Here is a 22,016-nt window from a genome sequence, read left to right on the forward strand (position 1 = left end):
CAGCAGCACCAGCCTGTAAATTTCTAGCTGGGTGAGCTCCCCCACCCCAAAAAACTGGCCCTTCTAATACTGCCACTGTATACCAGAGCACTCAGATAGGGGACCCAGGGAGAAACCATCCCAAGGCAAGTGCTGGTGAAGCTGAGCAGGGCAGATCTGGGCAGTGGAGTGGGGGGTGTCAACAGGTCAATATCCCCAGGACACATAGCTTATACCTTCCTCTACAGCCTCCTTATTTCCCATAGGGGAGAATTAGCCATAGCACAAGGCAAATGCCTGACACTCGGTGAATGAGGAGACAGATTCTACCTTTGGGCTGAAAAAAAAAAAAAGAAGTTGTCTGGGTAGGGCACTGTGTCACACGCCTGTCATCCCAGCAGCTTGGGAGGCTAAGACGGGAGATTCAAAGCCAGCCTCAGCAAAAGGGAGGTGCTAAGCAACTCTGTGAGACCCTGACTCTAAATAAAATACAAAATAGGGCTGAGGATGTGGTTCAGTGGTCGAATGCCCCTGAGTTCAATCCCTGGTACAGCCCCTCCAAAAAAAGTCTGGAATTTACATAAGAAGATGAATTTAAATGAGAAGCCATCTAAATGGGAATCTCTGTAAAAGCTATCCTGTGACCATAGCTTTTTTATTCTTTTTTTTTTTTATTTTTTTTTTTTTGGCCGTGCTGGGGATAAGCTCAGGGCCTCACACGTGCTTTTACTACTGAGCCACAACCCCAACCCCTGTGTGACCATAGCTTTATAAAAGGAACTTGAAATAATAAAGAACAGATGTGTTCATTTCACCCAGCCACAGAAATGGCTCTTAACAACATGGTGCCCGGTGGAGAAAGTCAGAGACCCAGCAAGGCACACAATACCATGTAGCTATAGTGCCACACCACGTGTGAGAACACACACACACAAGCGAAAAAGACACAGGCAAAGCCTGAGCAATGGTCACTCCTGGAGGAAGAAGTTCCAGAGACGGTGGTTGGTGAAGATAAAGAGAGATCAGCAGGAAGAAAGGCAGAGGGAGAAGGGAGGCGGATGGGCAGAATTTTGCAGAGGTTGACATGGAGACCATTGGCTGGAAGAACAGAGATCTGTAATTAATTCCACCCTGGGAACCTGGGGCCCCAGACAAGGGGCAGAGTAACCTTAGTGACTGCCAGGCCCAGAAGGTCTCCTGGTGGTGACCGGGCCAGGCTACTTCCTGATGGCACAGAAGCGGCAGAAGCAGCGGTATGTAAGCCTATTTGGAGGCCTCTGTTTAGTCTGGGGTTGTCAGGGAGGAGGCCCGGTCTGAAACACGCTCTCCCTAGGCCAAGAGTGGTCCGGGGTGGAGGCTGGGAGCCCAGGGAAGCCGACTCCATGAAGCACGGGCAGGAGGGGGCAGGCAGCCTCCGTTGGTTGGCTTCTACGGGGAGGAACTGGCCCAGTGCAGGGAGCGGGTTCAGGACCACATAGAAGGCCTCAGGCCCAGATGTGGCGAGACCGCTGTGCAAGGGAAAAACAAAGCGCTCCGGAATGACATGTTGGCCAAGCCGACTGAACCAGCTGCAAATGCCAGTGGTTTTCGAATGCTATTTTTAAGGTTCTCATATAAATGTCTGGTGGAAAAGGAAAGAAGCAAGGGTTTTTGTTTTCCCATACCAACGTTTTATCTACCCAGCAGAGGTTTAAAAATGAAATAAACATTTTTTGTCTGTATGTGTATACATAGATATATGTATATATATGATATGTATATATGTACATATACACACATATATATGGTATTTCAAGTAGGAGTCAAAGATACTAAGGAGAAAGATGCTCACCCTTTGGATTCTACAGAGACAATGGGTTACGTAGCTCTTTTCCTGTATGACCAATTTGAATGTGACATCTATATTAGTGGGTCAAGATATGTTCTAGAAGCATCCAACATCAGAAACTCAGCCATCTGCCAGGCTCTGGTTTTGATAAAGGACCCCATCGCCCTCCACCAGTGCCCCAGGCTGAAACTGCAACTCTCTCCCACCCGGCGTTGCTCCTGCCTCTGGATTTTTTCTGCCTCCGGAATGTCTTGTGTGTGCCCTCCACCTTCCTTCCTCCAATGCTACGGGAATCAGCGTCTCGGGTGCTTCTCGGATGACTCTGTGAGGGACAGAGGAGGTACCGAGACGAAGAAGTACCACCCCTGCCCGGAGGGAGACAGTGCCAAATTGTAACATAACAGGGTCAAGTGCAGAAATAGGAACGAGTGCAAGGTTTCAGGGGCGAGACAATGAATTCTGCCATAAAGGGTCAAAGAGTCCCATAGAGATGGTATTTGAACAGACCCCTGAAGTACCCAGAGGTCTTCCCAGAAAGAATAGGGGCCTCATCACATCTCTGGACTATCCCAAGAGCTCTTCTCCAGTCTCCAGTGTGCGGGTTTCTTACCCTAAAATCCATCCTATGCCTATGTGGCAAGACCTTGGCCATCCTTTAAGTTCAATCTAAATGCCACCTCACTATGGAAACTTCCAGAACCCACCACAGGACTTGGCTTCCATGTCGGCTGAGGCAGCCGAGCACACTGTTCATGTGCTTCATGCGCTGCTGTGAGAAGACACCTCTCCTCCTTGGTCCCACCCAACTCTGTCTTCCAAGAAGGCACGGTGTCCTTCGCTCAGCTGGGTCTGCCCTCAGTGGAGCCTCACCCACACCCTGGCAGGCAGGAGTTGCTAACAAAATTTTACTGAATTGAACCCCAGAAAAATGCATCAGGGTGGGGAAGGGGATGCCATGCCGGTAACCAAATTCAACACTTTTTTTCTACACCACTGTGGCAACCCCTTCCCCCAAGCCAAATCTACTCTTCTGTCTCCCATAAACTCTCTTAGTGGGGCCAGGTGCAGTGGCACACCTGTATCCCAGCAGCTCGGAAGGCTGAGGATCACAAGTTCAAAACCAGCCTCAGCAACTTAGTAAGACTCTGTCTCAAAATAAAAAATAAAAAGAGCTAGGGATGTGGTTCACTGTTAATACCCCTGGGTTCAATCCCTAGAACTTAAAAAAAAAAAAAAATCTTAGTGATGGGGTCCACTGGTCTCTTTCCCTTTTCCTTTTCTACACCTCTAGCTGAGTCAGTAGCCGAGGGTGTCTGCCTGTCTCAGGAAACACGTGCACACACACACTCACACTTCAAACACCTGGTTTCTAAGAATGCTAAAGGCCTTCCTTCCACTAGATGCTCTCTGGGTTCTGAAGGCCAGAAGCTGCTGTGCTTTGTGTCCAAACCCGAGTGGCTTTCACCGGAAAATCTTCAAGTACAGCACCTCCCAGAAGGCTTTGAATGCCAGGGCTTCCTGTCTCCATCCTTCACTCTGCACAGCCAGGTTCAGAAACGTGCCCTTCCTGGGTAGGCCCCAGTGATCCCCACCAGTCATTTCTGGTGATTAAAACTCAGAGGCTCCGTTACCTCTGAAGGGAGTTAAGCAGAATAAACAAAGCCCTGCCTGCACAGTTCAGAGGCCTGCCCCTGGCTTTCAACTTGATCAAAGCAGACTGTCGGGCGCACGTCTCACACGAGGAACTTCTGACGGGGGCATTGCTCTCTTCCTGCAGCTTAAAAGAGAATGCTTAAAAAATGGAGAAGAAAAGCACATGAGAACAGCTTTCGTCAGCCAGAATGGCCCAGTAGGTAACCGGCTGGCTTCCAGGAGGGGAGCAAGCGGCGACAGCACGGGAGTCCATCCCTTCCCGTCCAGTCCTTGGTCCGTTGTCCTTAGTTCTACAGTGGGTTTTGCCAAGCCCTCAGTCTTGGAGGGTACAGAATTGCAGAGAGAGAAAAAAATTGCTTCAAAACTAGAGTGGAAAAAAACGTTCCCTATCTTGATCTCAGAGGGCAGCTGCGCAGATGTATCCTCACAAGAAATGCCCAGGGCTGAATGCTGAGGGTGCGCGCACCTTATATACTTGGGTATTTGTATTTCACACCTCGATAGTATGTCTATAAACTTGTTAGTGAATTATAGGTATATGCAATAGTGGGGTTTATTTTGACATAGTCACAAGTGCATATAACATAGCTTTTTCCATTTTAATCCCCAGGACTACCTCTTTTCCTCTCTCTTCCCTCCCCCTGTTCCCTTCCTCTCCTCTATAGTCTTCCTCCTATTTATTTTGTTTATTTTTGGTACTAGGGATGGAACCCAGGGGTGTTTTACCCCTGAGCCACATCCCCTGCTCTTTTATTTTTTATTTCGGGACAGGGTCTTGCCAAGTTGCTTAGGGCCTCACAAAGTTGCTAAGGCTGGCTTTGAACTCATGATTCTCCTGCCTTAGCCTCCCACGCCACTGGGATTACAGGTGTGCGCCACCACACCAGGCACTTCGATTTAAATTGATGCCTTCTTGTTACATGTAAAATCGGGATGCATTGAGGTATCTTCGTGCATGCGCCTAGGATAATTTGGTCCATTTCATTCCCTCGTTCTCCCCTTTTCCCTCTCCGTCTCCCTCCCCCTTGTTTATAAATTTTTAAAAAGGATGAACCTCTCCAGGCAGAGCAATACTCATATTTTAACCATGAACTGTCTTCTGAAAACCTCAGTAGGTTCTGAAGGATCTTAAAAGAAACTACAAATGCAGAAGGGGCTTCCTTGGTCCCCCAACTCCAGCCTGCACCCAGAAGTGACCAGCTTTCCCAAAAGGATTTCTCCAGGAGAGAAAGTCAGTAGCCAAAGAAGACATCAACAGAGAGGAGAGAAGCCTACCCCTGCTTCCTGAGGCCAGGTGACATGACAGGGGCCCCCGCCCCAGCCAGGAGAGAGCACCTACCACCCACCACCCCAGGCAGAGCAATCAGAGAGGACTCTGATGGGCACAGCAGAGAGGCACTGGCCACACCTACCAAGCTGCAGGGCACCCAGGTCATCATCCACCTTGTCAGACGCCAGTGGTTGAATTTTCCTGGAAAAAAGAAAAGGTCAATGTGCTGGGGAGTGACAGAGAAATGCAAGCAGCAGAGGAGACTGGAAGGAATGCTGGTGGGAGTCCAGTGGCGGGGGTTCTTTCCAGCTCTGGCCCCGTCACCCAGAGTGTGGCTTCCCCTCTCTCAGCACAGGCTCCATGGCAATGACACCACCAAATGGCCTCCAAGGTGCCTGTCAATGCTGTGTTCTCACAAAGAGGCACCCACACCAGCCGACATAGGACAGTCAGCTCCATCATTTGACACCTGCCAAGCCCTGGATGCCAACCCATTTCACTGATGTCACTATGATACTGCAGGGAGACACACAAAGAGATCAAGTTCTTGTAATCATTGCACAGACGTTTTTCCATCTAATCTCTATGAGCTTTTTGTTTGTTTTCGCTCCCCAAGTGTCCTTGTAAAGTCGTCAGTTGCCATGTTTGAGACCTCTGAGATGTACCAACACGTTTAAAGGAACCTGCCCTGTATCTATCCCCCTGTTGTCTGAAAATTTGACCTGTGATTCTGATTTGTAAATTAGAGTCTATACCTGTTGCTTCCTTAACATGGTCCACCTGTATGGTCGGTCCCTTAGATTATTTTTGTCCTGGAGCATGCATCCGTCTACACTAAAGGAAAATAATTTTTTTTAAAGACTCCATTAAAAATAACAACATTACATCATTACATCACTCTCTGAAAGCCATTCAACATGTTTCAAAATGATGGCTCTTTTGAACGTGGCATTGAAATATTTCTTCCTCTAACATCCGTGCCGGGTAAGAGATGATTGAAGTAACAATCGGAGTCTTGCCACAGTACACTATTGAACCGGTTTCCTCCTGAAGATGTATGGAGGGTGTGAATGGAAGACCACAGAGGACGTCCAGTCCTCAACCCGTGAGCACGTGCTGCTTTGGACTCCTGCTTTCTTGGGCTGCTTTTAACCCGGGCCACCTCCCTCCCAGGCAGCCCCACCCTCCACTAGACCTCGCCACTCAGCCCTGCCATTTTCCTCCCTTCAAACCCCAAATCCCCTCAGTCCAACACCTCCAGGAGTCTACAGGTGCTCTTGATGGGGTGTGGGAGGAGGATGGGCTGGAAAGAGGGGTTAAGGCATGGAGGAGTGGGGGCGTGGGGGAGGGAGCCCATGGCCACGGGGAAGAACTGAGCTGCACGTGACCAGAAGCCTCTGCACCACGCTTGGCTGGGGAACCTGAGCCCCCTGACCTGTCCCTTCAGAATGGTCTCATCTGGAGACTAAGGCAAGGCACCATCCCCTTGCTGTGCCTCAGTATCCCTGTCAGAAAAGTGAGCACAGAGGGAACAGCACTAGATGGCCTCCAATATAGCGGGGGACAACAGGAGCAAAGCCTGCTCACGTACACCCCACGTCCACCAGCATCTCCCTCAAACCCACCGATGCTCTCAGCCTCTCCATCTCTCACCCGGATTATCTTCACCTTGTTGCTCTTCTGATCAAGAGTGTGGCTCACCCCTCAGCCCCCCAGGGCTCCACAGGTCATCTTTCTACGAAGCACGTCTGACCACGACACTGCAGCCTGGCTGCCATGCTCCAAGGGTTCCCCATCATCGCCACCACTGCCATCAACAATGATGATTATATTTATTAAGAAAATAAGAACAACAACAAATCCCTTGGCTCCCTTCACCGTTCCAGGCACTCTGCTAAGTGCTTTGCAAACCTCAGAATTCACCTCCTTCTCAGAACAGCTTAACGAAGCAGATATTTCAGCATCTCACAGAGGTTTAGTAATTTTTCCAGGATTACATAGCAAATTAATGGCAGCACAGGTGTAAACTCAAACAATGACTCCTAAGGTAATGGCAATAACTACCACACATATAGTTTCCTTGTAAAATAAAACCCGGTCCATGAGGGTATCCTCCAAGGCTCTCCATGACCTGGCCACCTACTGCCCAGCCTCATCACCCCCTGGGCCACTCTACTCTACCTGCTTTTCTTCTATGCTGAATATCTGAGCCCAGGCCCCTATACCTTTCCATAAGCTGCTCACTCCATGTAGAATGTCCTTGACAAGCTCATACTAATCCCCTAAAGCCTACCTGGAATGTTCCCTCCTTCCTTCTCAACTCCAAAGCATGTCGAGACTCATTTCTTCACTCACCCTCCCAGTATCTGTGTGGGGTTATCAGGCAGGCTTATCTCCCCACCCAGGGGAGACCCAGAGGTGTACGATGAACAGACATAAGCTACGCAGGACGTGGTGTGGTGGGCTGGCCCCCAAGCATACACACGTCCTAATCCCCATAGCCTGCAAATGTCACATGGCAAAAGCCATTTTGCAAATGGGATTGTGGAGGATCTTGTGATGGGGAGGTAGGTCATCCTGGATTTTCCAGGAGGGACCTATGGAATCCTGAAGACCCATATAAGAAAAAGGCAGAAGATTGACACAGAAGAGGAGGAGACGTGATGATAATAGGAGAGACAGGAGTGTTGTGCTTTGCAGGCGGAGGAACTGGCCACAGGCAGAGGAGGACAGGCAGGTGCCAGGGGTGAGAAGGCTCCAGCGCAGCCAGACTGCCAGCTCCTTCATCCCGTGGAACCCATCTCAGACATCAGCCTCTGGAACTGTGAGATGATAAATTCTAGTGTAAAGTCACTGGTAATCTGCTACAGCAACGAGGAGAAAGTAAAACCCCTGGTAAGAATTGTCACCAAGGAGGAAGAAAGAACTCTCATGGTCTCCCAGGACCCGGGGGTCCAGCTTGTGGCCAGTGTCCCATGAATGCGTGTTGAATGCCCCAGTGACTCTCCCAGAAGCTTGATGACTTACACAAGTTCTCACGACTCAGAAGTGACAGAGCCAGGACCCTGGGTCAGGCCGCCGGCTTCGAATATTCCACTTTCCTCTCTCCTCCTATTTGCATGTCTTTCTCCTGCCCAGAAGCTTCCATGGGATAAAATGCAACCATCCCTACTGTTCCCTGGGCTCCTGAAGGCAGGCAGGTGGCCCTGAGCCATGATGGAGAGGGTGGGGATGATGTTCCCAGCGCAGAGGGAACAGTGGGGCCTCTCCCTGGTCACAAGACTTCCACCCAGAGGGCCATCCATCAGCTGTGAGGGCAGCTTAGAAGCTTTGTGCCTGTTTCCCATAGAGCTCCCCGGAGGAGCCTTCAAGTGACATTTACCCATGGAGCCTGTGCTTATTGTTCTTTTCATGTGTCCCTTTGTGGTGTCAGCTTTGAGTTTAGAAGGTCAGTTTAAAAGCATGTTCTTGCCTTTGAGTGAACACTATTATGAACAACAATGACAAAAAGAATCAAGGGGTTCAAATGCCACTTTCAAAGTGTAATTGTGCAGACGGCCCAGAGATGTGTGTCAAAGTGTGTGTCTAGAAAGTCCCCGGGGCCCAGGCAGCAGACACCCTGCTCTGCCTGAGGTCTCCGCCTCCGACTCCAGTTCCTCTCCGTGCCCCGTAGAGAGAAGTCGAGGCCAGGGCAGCGTTTTCAGGCCTACACAGGATCAGGACTCAATTCCTGAGTGGCTAAGTTCTGGCCTGAATAAAAAGTGCCACTAGGAGAGGTGGGTTCTTGTCCCTGCTCTCCCCTACTCTACGTGGCCTTGAGCAAGTCACTTACCCTCTGTGGGTTTCAGGTTCTTGGGTAGTACCATGGGCGAAGCCTGAGGTCTCTACTCACCATGGAACACAGGGACTCTGAAGGACTGGCGTGCCCTGGTCACGGTCTCTTGTGGAAGGTCTTTCAAGCCCTTGTCTCCTGACAGGCTCCGCAGGAGCCTACCAGCTCTTAACATGACACAGACAGGAGGAAGGGCCCCGTTCCTCTGCGCTTGGCACTGGGCACATGAGTTAGTTATGGGTTCCAAAAGAAAGCTAATGCCTTAGAATTAAGATATTGATCACTTACTATCAAACTTGATTCAGTATCAGAACCCAGTGTCAATGGAGTTCAAATGGATCTCCACCCGTGTAACCCAAAATCTAGAATATAGGAAATCAACATAAATTTTTACCCATTCAGTGACACCCCCAGCACACCTAACCAAAGCAATGTAGAATTTTTAAAAAAAATGTCCACTGAAAATGTGCTTAAATTAAAAAACCCTTAAACATGCAAGAGAACGATACACCATGAGTAAATACCAGCAGACGGCACACAGAGCTCTCGGGAAATCAAGACAATAGAAAGATAATCTAAGAGACACTGTCCATTAGAGATGAGAGAAAATATTTTAAAAGGGAATGGAAATTATAAGGAATAGAGACATTATGAAAAAAGAACAAGCAGCTTATGCAGTCCTGTCATAATTGATTTATGGGCGTAGAGTGATGGCAATGGATGACATGATGAATATTGAAAAAAATCCATGAGTCTGGAGGAGAGGAGGTAAGGGAGGAGAGAAGGAAATATGGAGAGAGAGTGTGAGAGACAGAGAACAGAAAAGTCCTTCTCTACAGAACACTGCCAACCACCAAATGTACAAGGAAGGATAAAATGGGAAAAGTCACCATTTTATACCAATCTAATCCTTTATGGAACAAGATCATCAACATATACCACTAGATGAAAGGTGTTTGAGGAACAAGGTATTTTGAAAGTTACGAATTACTTACTAAGTGCAAAGGGGAAATTATCTTGTGACAATGAAGACATTGGCCTACACCACCTTATGAGTGGTCCTACTTAATATTACCAAGAATAAAACAAAGTGACATTAGGAGCTCCTGGTGTGACATGATGGGAAGGACACAGCAGCACATACACATTGTCGCTGCCCAGAAAGTGCTAAGGTAAACCTAGGAAGAGACAGACCTACAAATCTAGAATATAAGTATCCTTCAGACAATAAGTTAATGCTCTTGGTAAAAAATTGAAACTGTATGAGATTAAAATAGACCCGAGATACAAGTCAACTAAAATAATGGATGAACCCTGAATGGATCCTAGATTGAAAAATAAATAAGTCCGAGAACACTTAGGGGACGTTTGGGAGGAATTTTGTTATGGGCTATGTGTTAGATGATGCTACCGAATCAACGTGAAGTTTTTTGGGTTCGACAATTATACTGAGATTGTGTAGGAGAATATTCTCGTCCACGAAAAACACATGCTGAAATATTTGCAGGTGAAATGCTATGATACCCGAATTTCACTTTCAAACGATCATCAAAAATGTGTGTATATGTAAATACATAAATACTGAAGCCCAATGTACATTTACAAGGAGTTACGGAAGGACAGATAAAGAGGATTTTGGAAAAGAAGAAGTTGAAAACACAATTGCTAAGAGTTTTCCAGACAGGAATCCTCACAGAAACAAACGGAGCCTCAATGAGACATGTAAAAATAAACACACATCTACACAAGTCATATCGAAACTACCAGAATATCAAAGAGAATGAGAAAAATCTTAGCAAAAAGGTCAATTACCTATAAACAACAATGACTTACATAACAGACCTCAGTAACAACAATAAAGGCTGTAAACCAATGAAATAACATCATCAGCGAACTGAGAAAGCATAACAGGCAACTTGGAAATTCCCAGCCAACATATCCTTAAAAATAAGGACAGAGGGGAGACATTTGGGGGCAAAGACAAAAGAAGTTTACTTTCACAGACCTTTACCAAGTGAACTGCTACAGGGCTTAATTATTTCAGGAAGAAGGAAATTGAACTTAGAAGGAAAGCCTACAATAGGAGTAATGGTGAGAAAAGAAACTCTAGACACTTAAAAAAAACCTGAATGATAATGAGATAACAATAAAAACAACAGGAATAATTACAACAGCAACTGATCCTAATCGAAATCTTAAAAATAACTGCTAAGACCCTAAAAACATAATGTCTATTTTCCAAATTAGAAAAGAAAAGAAAAAATACAGACCAGTTAATCACAAGAAAGTGCTGCTAGAAAACAGTTTGGCATTCCTTCAAACAGTGTGCCAATACCAGGAGAAGGAACTAAAGAGACACTTCTCTAAAGAAACAAAAATTGCCAACAAATTGGGAAAAAAAAATGTTTGACATCTCTAGCAATCCGGGAAATGCAAATCAAAACTACAGGAAGATTTCATCTTACTCCAGTCAGAATGGCAATCATCGAGAATACAAACAACAATAAATGTTGGCGATGATGTACAGGGAAAGGTACACTCACATTGTTGGGAGAACTGCAAATTAGTTCAATTACCTATAAACAACAATGACTTACATAACCACTCTGGGAAGCAGTATGGAGATTCCTCAAAAACCCGGGAATGAAACCTTCATATGACCCAGCTATCTCACTTCTCAGTATACATTCAAAAGAACTAAATCAGCAGAGTGCCGTGATACAGCCACTTCAGTATTTATGATAGCACAAATCACAGTGGCCAAATTACAGAATCAACCCGACTGCCCATCAACAGATGAATGGATTAAGAAAATGTGGTCACTATACACAATGGAGTTTTGCTCAAGTCACAGAGAAGGATGAAATAATGGCCATGTGGCAGTTAATGAATGGTACTGGAGAACATCATGCCAAGTGAAATAAGCCAGATTCAGAAAATCAAGGGTCGAATGTTTTCCCTCATATGTGGAAGCTAGAGCAAAATCAAGGAAATAACAGGGAAAGGAGAAGATTGAAAATCATAAGGATACAGGAGAGATCCGTGGAGTAGAGGAAGGAGATCAGGAGGAAGAGAGGAGGGGCTGGAAAGGGAATAAAATGCAGAAGGAATTTAACAGAATCACTCTATGTGCATGTGTAAATATACCACAGTGAATTCCACCCTTATGTACATGCACAAAGCATGGATGGAAAATAAATAAATAAACAAATGAGTGAAAGGAAGATCAACAGAGTAGAAGAAGGAGAAGGGGGTGGGGGAGGACAGAAGTTAAACGGGAGCACCACGGACTGAAATGGAGTAAATCAAATCCCATGCATGTATAATTTTTTCAAAATGAACCCAATGGTATACATAGCTATAATGCTCTAATAATAATAAAAAAAAACTTCATAAGAAAGTTAACCATTACCATCTGATTCTGCAGTTGCACTACTAAGTATCTAGTCCCAGAGGAATGAAAATCAGGCCTCATATAAATACATGCACATAGATGTTCACAGCATGATTTGTGATAGGCAAAAGGTGGAACAACCCAAACGTCCATTGATCCATGAGTGGATAAACAAAAGTCATCTATCCATACAAGGGAATATTACCCTGCCACAAAAGGGAATGAAATAATCGATATTTGCTACAATGTGAATGAACTTCAAACATAGTAGGCTAAGGAAAAGAAGCCAGGCACAAAAGGCCACATATTATCTGAGATGGTTCCTTTTCTGTGAAGCATCACAGACTGCCAGGAGTTGAGGGCGGGAGGAGGGACGGGTTGACAATGCCCAACAGAGGAGAGGAAAATATCCCAGAACTAGACAGAAGGAGCTGTTGCACAACAGGAAGAATGCACTAAATGCCACTCGCCTGTTCCTTTTTAAGTGACCAATTCAAAAGAAAAGGAAGGGAGGACAAAAGAAATAAAGAAAAAGAGTGGCAGAACGAAAGTGTAAAATGGAACAGGACAAATGAATTCAAGTATATGAGTAATGATAAGACAAAAACTTTATTGGGTGTTTTTAGTTTTATATGACTTTAATATTCACTCTGGCATAATTGTAAAAGCATGGAATGAAATTTGCTCTTATTCGGTCCCCAGTACTTACCCCTCCTCTCCCCTCGTCCCTCCCCAATTCCTTTCCCTCTACTCTATGGATCTTTCTGCTATTTATTTACTGTTGTTTTTTTTTCCCCCACTGTGTCTTGTGGATGCACAAGATGGTGAGACTCACTGTGGTGTGTTCATATAGGCACACAGAGAAGTGAGGTCAGAGCCATCGCGCTGTTCAGCCCTATCCCTCCCCCTCCTCCCTCTCTTTCAATCCCCTCCTCTACCCCATTTATCTTTCTTCTATTTTGGTGGAATTGCCTCACACACACACACACACACTTTACTTTTCTTTCTTTTTTCTTATTTTGGACTAGCTTCTGCACATCAGACAGAACATTCGACTTTTGCTTTTTCAGAATCTGGCTTATTTCACCTAGCATGAAATCTCCAGTTCCATCCATTTGCCAGCAATGCCATTCATTCTTCTTTATGGCTGAGTAATACTGCATTGTATATATACACCACATTTTCTTTATCCATTCATCTGTCAAAGGGCACCTAGGTTGGCTCCATAGCTTGGCGTCTCTGAATTGTGTTGCTATAAACATCAATTAATTTTGCTGTTAAAAGATGGAGATGCTCAGATGAGATTTTTGCTTCTAATTAGTTATGTGCTATTTCAAGAGACACATGACACAAAAGTGTCATTGTAAAGCCTGGGAAAGAAATATGCCACATTTTCATCAGCCACTTAGAAGCCCATATAGCTAAGTATTAAATTATTTAATTTAAATATTCAGATAAAAATATTTTTGGAATTAAAACATTAGTAAAACCTCTAGTAATTACAGAAAAAACAAAAGGAAATTTTCAATAGGAAAATTTAGCCACCATGAACCTCCATGCTCCTAACAGCAGAATCTTAAAACATAGAACCAAAAAGTAAGTAGGATGAACCCGTCCAATCTATGAGCATGATGGAAAATTTTAGCATGTCTCTCTCATCAAATAATAGATCAAGTAGGAAAAAAACATGAATAAGAATAAAGAATATTTGAACATCAAAATAATAAGCTTGATCCAATAGACCCAACTGTTAAATAAGACATATTCTTGACAAGTACACACAGCATACCTAGGAAAGTTGGTAATACAGCAGGCCACAAATCACATCTCTAAAGATTTCAAACTGCATTTTTTATTGTAAAGACATTTTAAAAAGATGTGGCAATAAAGACAGAGCTCCTCTACACTGTCCCCAAAAGAACCTAAGTATCAGTAAATTTTAAAGAGGCAATAGTAGAAACTGGAAAGCATTTCAATGCAGTCAGCATTAAAAACACACTTATTAAATCTTGTGGAAAGCAGTTGAGGAGGTAAATAGAAGGGAACACACAGCACAGAGGTGCCTGTAATTATGGAGAGTCAAAAGTGAGGAGCCAGGCCGGTGTGGTGGCACCCATCTATAATCCCAGGAGCTTAGGAGGCTGAGGCAGGAGGATTTCAAGTTCAAAGCCAGCCTTAGCAATGGTGAGGCACTAAGCAACCCAGTGAAACCCTGTCTCTAAATAAAATACAAAATAGGGCTGGGGATGTGGCTCAGTGGTTAATTGCCCCTGAGTTCAATTCCTGGTACCAAAAAAATAAAATAAGTGAGGAGCCAGGCTTCCAACTCCCAAGGACAACAGGGCAAACCAAGAGAACAGAAAGGAAGGAAAAATAAACACAAGAGGAAAAAATTCTAATAATAAATAGATTCAGCAATCCTCAGAACTTGTTGTTTGAAGAGACTAATAAAGAACAAAATTTTGATGAAATTGATTACGAGAAAAGGAGGGTATGATTACTGATCTTACGAGTGCAAGGGAAGAATAAAACCAAACATTAAAAATAGAATGTTTTCAGTAAGAAGAGAGAATATGAATAAGGTCAAACGATGCATTTGAAAATTGACAGGCTGGACCATTTTCTAGAAGGATCATAAAGTTGATTCAAGAACAAACAGAAAATCTGAAACCATCTGTAGTCAGTTTTAAAAATCACTTCCAGGTGTGGTGGCACATACCTGTGGTCCCAGCTACCCAGGAGGAGACTGCCAGGGGACGGGAATCACTTGAGCCCATGACTTTGAGACCAGCCTGGGCAACATAGTAAGACCTTGTCGAAAAAACGACAAAACAAAACAAAATATCTATACTTATCTAAAAAAAAATCAATTTAAAATTCACTCCCATTTTCCACCCCAAAATATGCAACATACACACAAATAGTTTTACTGATATGTTTCACCAAGGAGAGGAAACTCTCGCCAATTTGCATTCTGAATGTAGTGCCCTTGGACACTGGAGCCTGCAGTACCAGCCACAGGGAAGGTTAAGGTCAGGCTCCTTTGCACATTAGTTTTCTGATGGTTGTGAGACCCAAGTACACGCTGAGACTAGAACTCAACTCCCTATAATTGCTTCAGGTCTGCTGAGAAAATTCTAGTATGACCTCAATTCCAAAAACCTAATGTTTGTACACCTAATTACTAAATATGAAATAAAACAACAGACAACTGCACCAACCATGAGTTTGGAGAAAATCGTGACCAAAGAGTAGAGTAAGAATATTTGAGAAAAGGACGGAGGGGGCCGTACAATAGTGGGATCTCTTGTCTTACCTGGCACGAGTGAGGCCCTGAGTTGGATCACCAGCACCGTAAAATAAATAAATAAACGAACAACAAAAATAAAAGGTCAGTAGAAAATCTAATAATATTATTGACATATCAACAGTTTGGAAATTTTAAAGTGCAAAACAATCTCCAAAGATGCAGAAAATGAGTACCTGTATATGAAAAATAGTAAGTTAGCGAGCCCAAGGGAGGGGAAGGCTTTTTCCTTACTTGATAGATACATGTGCATATATAAATATGGACCCCCACTAGAGGTGGTAAGAAGGTAAGCATGCCCAGTACAATGTTACACAGGAGATACCCTTGAGGCACTGCAAAAAGACAAGTAAACCTGAGAGCCCCCAGGACAGAGTCCAGCTTTCCCAACAGAGGATCAAACACTAGCAAGGGACCAATGACTGCCAGAGAAGATGGATATCAACAGGCCATTGACTAATTGAGTCTCCCCTGGCCTTAAGTGGGCCACCTTTGAGAGGCTGTAAGGACCGTAATATCTAGTGATCCTGGGCCCTACAGACCCACCCCTCCTGAGCACTGCAGAGGAGCCTCAGGTCAGCTGATGGTGTTCTTTTCCCTGTGTTCCCAGCAGGAACCATGCACAGCCCCCTGCATTTCAACAGCCCTCAGGAACGCTGGAGGAAGCAGTAAGCCTTTCTGAGTAGCATCCCTGAAGGCTTAGCTGATGGAAAGGGGCTTTTTAAAAACATCTAAGTTCTCCACAGAAGGAACAATATATTTTTTTTTTCTTTTCACTTTCCTGTTCCCATTTCTCTTTGGCTTCCTATGGAGCCAAGCCCCTTATTGGTAAGACAAGGGACAGGGGTGTGGTTAGACTTGGGGGCGCTGGGAAGTCACTTAGCGGGACCTTTGGTGTTAGCGACAAGGATACCAAGTTCTGGGGAGAGGAAGGAAGTCCCCCCAGTGTCTTCACCTCTGGGCGGTCAGCCCGGCGGATGGGAGGTGTCCAGGCTTCTGGGGGGGAGGGGGCTTCTTCCACCTCCCTCAGCCTTAATCTGCAGGCATTTTTAAAATCAAGTCATGAAGACCATGAGATCTCATGAGGGGTTAGGCCACGGAGCTGTCACCGTGGGCACTCACTGTCATGATGCCTAGGGACGTTAACAGAGCTCAGTTTGACACCCTGCCTTGCCAGTTCTCCAACTGTTGACTGCTGACCTTCATAAAATAAAATAAAAGGAAGCTCTCTTTTTTCTTTTTTTTTTTTTAATTCTCTCTCTTTCCTTTGCTCTTGAAGGATGTGGAAAACCTGACTATAATTGCCTGGTCTGATATTTCCTGTGAGAAAGCTCACTGCTTGGAATACTGTAAAAACAATCTGCCTTAACAATTCAACCTAAATAAATTATCTTCCTGAAACTACTGAAAATCCCTAATTGGGAATTACGCTGCCTACCCAAGTCTCTTATCCGGGTCCATGATGACGAAGGTTGACAAAGATAGAGATCGCGGGGTGAGGACAGATTGGGGGGCAGGGACCACTGATGGCCCTGCATTCTCCCTGCCTTCTCCTGGAAAAGCCATCGGCCTGGGGCCATCGAGCTGGAGAGAACACACGCTGTACTCAGCCTCCTGCACCATTGTTCTTCAGGGGTGATGATTTCTCAGCATAACTCTCTTTCCGTATGTGTCCCTCCTGACAGGCCTTGGCACACTCCCTGGACAAGAAGTATGCAGAGCCAGAGCAAGATCTGAAACCATGTCCAACACTTCTCCTTCCTGTGTATCCATTCCGTGAGTCAAGGCAGGCTTCTGGAACATTCCAGGAACACAGAAGAAATTTACCCTCGGCTTCAATTCAGAGGGTTCCTTCGAGGGCACACAGTTTGCAAAACAAGACTGTACGAGGTATGACCTTCCCTCATATCAATCTCCCATTCATCCAGTTTGGCTCAAGGCCTCAGCATACAACTGGTATTGAGTGAATGCTCCCCTCTGGAAACCAAGGAGTACTCAGAGCTCACCTGAGATGCAGCACATCCAGCTGGAAGGTTGGAAAGCCAATCCAGATCACTGAGTCTAACCCAGCAGCCCTGGACCTGGTGGGGATGGGACAGGGGGGAAGAGCTTTCCCAAGGCCCTCTGGGAAGGAGGCAAAGCCGGACAGATGGTTTCAGGCTGCAGACCCTCAGCTGAGTTTACTTCCATGCATCCCAGTTTGGATGTTAGAGACACTGTTTGCATTTTCTTTCAGACCCAAAATGCATTAGGACAGGTCCCTTGCTCTTCCCTGAGGCAGATGCAATCCAGCAGGACTTTGTGGTCCTCCCAGCCCATACCTCTGAAGTTTCATGGGTGTGGCTGAGCTCAGCTCCACAAGGTGACCAGTGCCAGAGGCAGGAGTTGCTCAACAGTGAGCATGTTTGGAGAGGTGATGTCACACCCAAGGAAAAATATCTTCTTGAGGAAAAAGTGGTCATCTACAGAGTACATCCCTAAAACAGTGCCAAGTTCATAGAGTAAGCATTCTTCCACCTCAGTCAGGCAGCTTACCAAGCACAGTGGTGCAAGCCCATCAATTCCCTCCATCTTTGTCTCACCACCCCTCTGCCCGCTAGCTTGGGCTACCAGGGTCAACCACGTCCACCCACCATGAAATGCTGGATGATCCTAAAGACCAAGGCCACCGCTGGAGATGTGACCCATACCACGCAGGTCCCAGATGCAAGCAGAACCCAAACCGCACACCCTGCCAGCAGGATCACTGTGGCTGCTTCTGATGGGGCTACTGGACAGCTTGACCTCCCGCCTCGAGGGAGTAAGGAGTGGGGATGTCTGTACCAGGGACAAAGGTTCCCAGCCCTGCCTCCCTGAGATGGAAAGGATTGCCTCGAGGAATTTGGCCTTGTCCCAAGGAGTCTAAAGTCATCCTTGGAGTTTTGAAAGGGAAGATTCTGACAGGCTGCCCAAAAGGTAGGTAAGAGTGGCCACCAGGGCCATATGGACAGGAAAGCTACGTGGACAGGTTTGCTGAGCCACCAAGAGAAACCACGTGGGGGCACTTGCCCTTGGCTGTCCTGATAAAGGCCAACCAAGATATCCATGGAAGACATCCACACCAAGACAGAGGCTGGCTTTCTCCCAGTTCCACCCAACATCCAACCCATCTAGGTTCTATTTGGTGAAACAGGCCAAAGGGGAACATGGAACAACTTCAAGGATCAAGTCTTTTCATTGCCAACTCACAAAACATTCCCCTAACCCAGCACTCACTAAAGAGCTTCATTCGGCCTGTTTGAAGCAGCACTCTCTGGGTCCGGCGCTGGCCCCATAGCCATCCAGAAAGAGGGGAGCATTGGCCCCTTTGCTCTGAGAAAGGTTAAGATGCACGTACTTAACACAACTTATTTTTTGGAAGCTCATGACTTTCTCCAAGTGGCCTTGGGAACTGTGCACCTTCTCTGGGCTTCAACTTCCCTTTTTTGTGACATTCTGGGGGTTCTAAATATATACTATAGTTTTGCCCTTACAATAGTTAATTGTTTATCTGGAAAACACCTTCTCCTTTCCCAAGTGCTAAATTTAATTCTCACAAACGTCGTGTGAGGAGAGCAGCCCAGGGATGGGCTAGCCCTGTTCTTACAGAGGATGACACTGAGGCTGGGAAGAGTGTCCACGCCCACCAGTGGACGGTGGTCCACAAACCAGTCCACAACACACTGGTCACAACCACATAATGAAAATTAAAAAAACAACACAGCCAAACAGTTCAAAAAGCTTCATTGGTTCACTTTTTTAAAAAGTTGGCCCTTTATTTCAAAAGATGATTCCTACTTCAACTTTTAAAAGTTTTCTGAAACTGTTTCAATGTCCTTTCTTTGCCAGCAGAGAATAACCTGAATAATCTCTGTTGTACCAGGAAGGTAAAGGGGCTTACACTTCAGGGACCTTCCCTTCCAAGACAATCTGGAAATGTATTCACATGGTCTTGCATTTTTGGAAAATTTGCAAAAATGAGATTCTTCTTTATTCTTTCCCTTAAAGAGGCCACCCCTAATGCATAAGTTTCATGGGTGTCTAAATCTGTTTCTGAACCTGATCTTAGTCCTCTGGCATTTTTTAAATTAATTTATCCTACTGACCCATGAATCCCCAGAGTCCATGACCCATTTCACCAAGTGGATGACCCAAGGTCTTTTCAGACATGGAGACCCTGGGATTCTCTTGTCTTGCCCTAGTTTGGACAGAGAAAAGCCACACCAAGGCTGGCTCCTATGGCTACTCTTCCTTCCACCCCACGCTGCCCATCAAGGAAAAGGAATCTCCAGGAAATTTTGACCTACTCTCAAAACACAGAAGACTGACTGTTTTCTGGGCATTTCTTAGAAGAGAGAGAGAGAAATGCGTTGCTTTGCAAACTTTGAGCATTACACCACTCACACATTAAACCCAAGAGCCGTGGAATTTCCATGAGTAAGCCGGGGGCCAGCTTGAGAGGAGCACACCCAGGACTAAAATTAGATGTGTCCCTGAGCCAGCGAGGCTGCCTCCTGGGCCTCTCCTGGCAGCCATTTTCACTTGAAATGGGATACAAGAGTCCTTGCATCCCAGCCTGGGAGTCCTTTCCCTTCCTGTTCACCTGAGGTTACCAGCCTCTTGCCCTTTAGAGGGTTTCCAGGTGCTCAGCACCGATAGCTCATGAATGGAAGCCCAGCAGGTGGGAGGATCACCAAGGATCACAGGTGGGAATCCAGCCATTCAAGGAGGAAATCAATGCTGAAACTCCATGAGCCCTAAAGCAGGGGAACACAGGACTGACTTCATGAAGGTGTCAAGACAGAGGTATTCAACATTTTAGCCCAAGGGCAGGTTTCCCTCCCAGATCCCCAACACTCTGATTTCCTAAGAGTGGGGAAAACAAACCTAAGCAACACAACCCCTTTTTTCCTTTCCCAAAAAAAGCAGAATAAAATCCCATAGCAAGGTTCTGCTGTCCCTGATTCCCAAGTGTCAGGGATCTAAGTGACAGGGGCTGAGGCCGGAAGCAACCTGCAAACTCCCTGGGAGTCCTTGCTTCTCCAAGCTGCACCCTCCCGCCAGGGTCCCCCTTCCCATGGGGCCATGTGCAGGGACCTACAGACTGCAGCTCCTTCTGGATCATGTGGGTGAGAAGCAGCCCCAGTAAAACGGCCAACAGGAAGAGCTTTGACCAAAGGTATCTGGAACTCTTTCCAGAACAAATATAAAACCATCTGAGGCAGCTAGAACCACGTCGGGCAGTCTCCTGTTGGAAATGTCACACTGAACCTCATGATGTGGGTGTAATCAAAGGATCAGGGGTTTGGAGAAAACATCCAGAGGGTCAGGAAAGGATTCCAGTACTAGCAGGGTGGATGGGGTGTGCTGGATCTGGGGAGGGAGGTGGGGAATCAGCACCAGACAACACAGAGAGAGAGAGCTGCTTTCTGTGCATCTGGAAAATATGTGAGCGCTGTCGATTCTCTGACAGCCGCTGACTCCTTGGAAGTCACAGGACTTATGGATGCTCCTATGTAACCAAGGAAGGAGTTACCATAATTGTACTCTTGGGCTGCATCCGGGGGGTTCCTGAGAGTTCCTGAAGCCAGCCCGTGTTGTACTCCAATCAACCCACTCAGATTCCAGCACTCCATGACACACACTCTAACCTTGTTACATCTCTTAATGATCCTTACCAGAGAGAGACAAGAGAAAGATTCCATGAACTATTCATTTTCTCTATCTATTCTGTGTGTTTTCTACTTTTACTTTACTTTGAAAACTGAAAAAATAAGGAAATTCAAGCAACAATACAATGCATACTAGTTATAGTGACAGTTGATATCTGGCTCATTTTTTTTCAACACACACACACAAAAAAAAAAAAAAAACTGGTTGTGGGGGGTTGGGGTTTTGCTCTACTGAACCATCTGAAAGCAAATTGCAACATCATGACACTCCACCCCTGAACCCCAAAGAGCGAGGATGTTCTCCTGCATAATCCTCGAGGACTTCATTTGTATGACAACACTTTTCCAAACTAGGAGCCTTGTCTGAGCTTTCCCATGTCCCTGCAACTGGGCCACGAGCCCTTTGGGAGTTATTTTCTTCAAAAAGAAGAATAATAATAAATCAGTTGTAATGTCTTTATTAAATTGACCAGATCTGTTTATGTTTTGTATCTATGGTGGATACTTTGGAACTTCTCTTTTCTTCATTTAATATATTCCTGGGGAGCACTGACTTTTAAGAATCTCTGATCATCCACCTCCAGGCTAGAAAGCAACTTGAGATTTACTGGGGAGCTGGGTGGGGGAGTTGGGGAGACTCTGGGTTGTAGAAGTCTGTGGAGTGGATGGATCTTCTTGGCAGCTCCAGGACTGGCTCCTAGGCACCTTTCAAAATGCCCTTGTAAATTCATTTTCCCTCCTAACAGCAGCCTGTGGAATGTGAACAGAGTGTCGCTGCTCTGTGAGGAGATGGACCTGAAAAAAGGAAGTGACTCTGAGACTTGGAACACAGCCCCAACACAGCCTCTGGGCCTCCAATGGGGCGAATACGGGGTCCGCTTTACAACCCTGACACTTTTATCTTTTCTTCCCATTCAAAAGAACTTGTACTCAAAGGAGGAGAGGCTCGACCCAGTGACTCAGAGGCCACAGGGAGCCAAATTGTCACTTTATAGGAACTCCAGCCTCCTCTCAAAGACTCTCCATTTGGCCTGCCCCTTCACAGAAGCCAACAAAGCCCTGG

The 22,016-nt window shown here is 45.8% G+C and overlaps 1 protein-coding gene across 5 annotated transcripts in view; it reads right to left on the minus strand.

Annotated features, from left to right (window-relative positions):
• Positions 1–22,016, minus strand: part of Mindy4 (MINDY lysine 48 deubiquitinase 4) — a 112,541-nt gene that overhangs the window by 51,411 nt on the left and 39,114 nt on the right. For all 5 annotated transcript variants that reach the window (XM_078039897.1, XM_078039898.1, XM_005319168.5 and 2 more), the window contains one exon: positions 4,873–4,931. In XM_078039897.1, coding sequence (XP_077896023.1) covers positions 4,873–4,931 — 59 coding nt within the window. The remainder of the gene's footprint in view (positions 1–4,872; positions 4,932–22,016) is intronic.

This window comes from Ictidomys tridecemlineatus, chromosome 2 (genome assembly GCF_052094955.1).
Source record: "Ictidomys tridecemlineatus isolate mIctTri1 chromosome 2, mIctTri1.hap1, whole genome shotgun sequence".
Taxonomy (NCBI): domain Eukaryota; kingdom Metazoa; phylum Chordata; class Mammalia; order Rodentia; family Sciuridae; genus Ictidomys; species Ictidomys tridecemlineatus.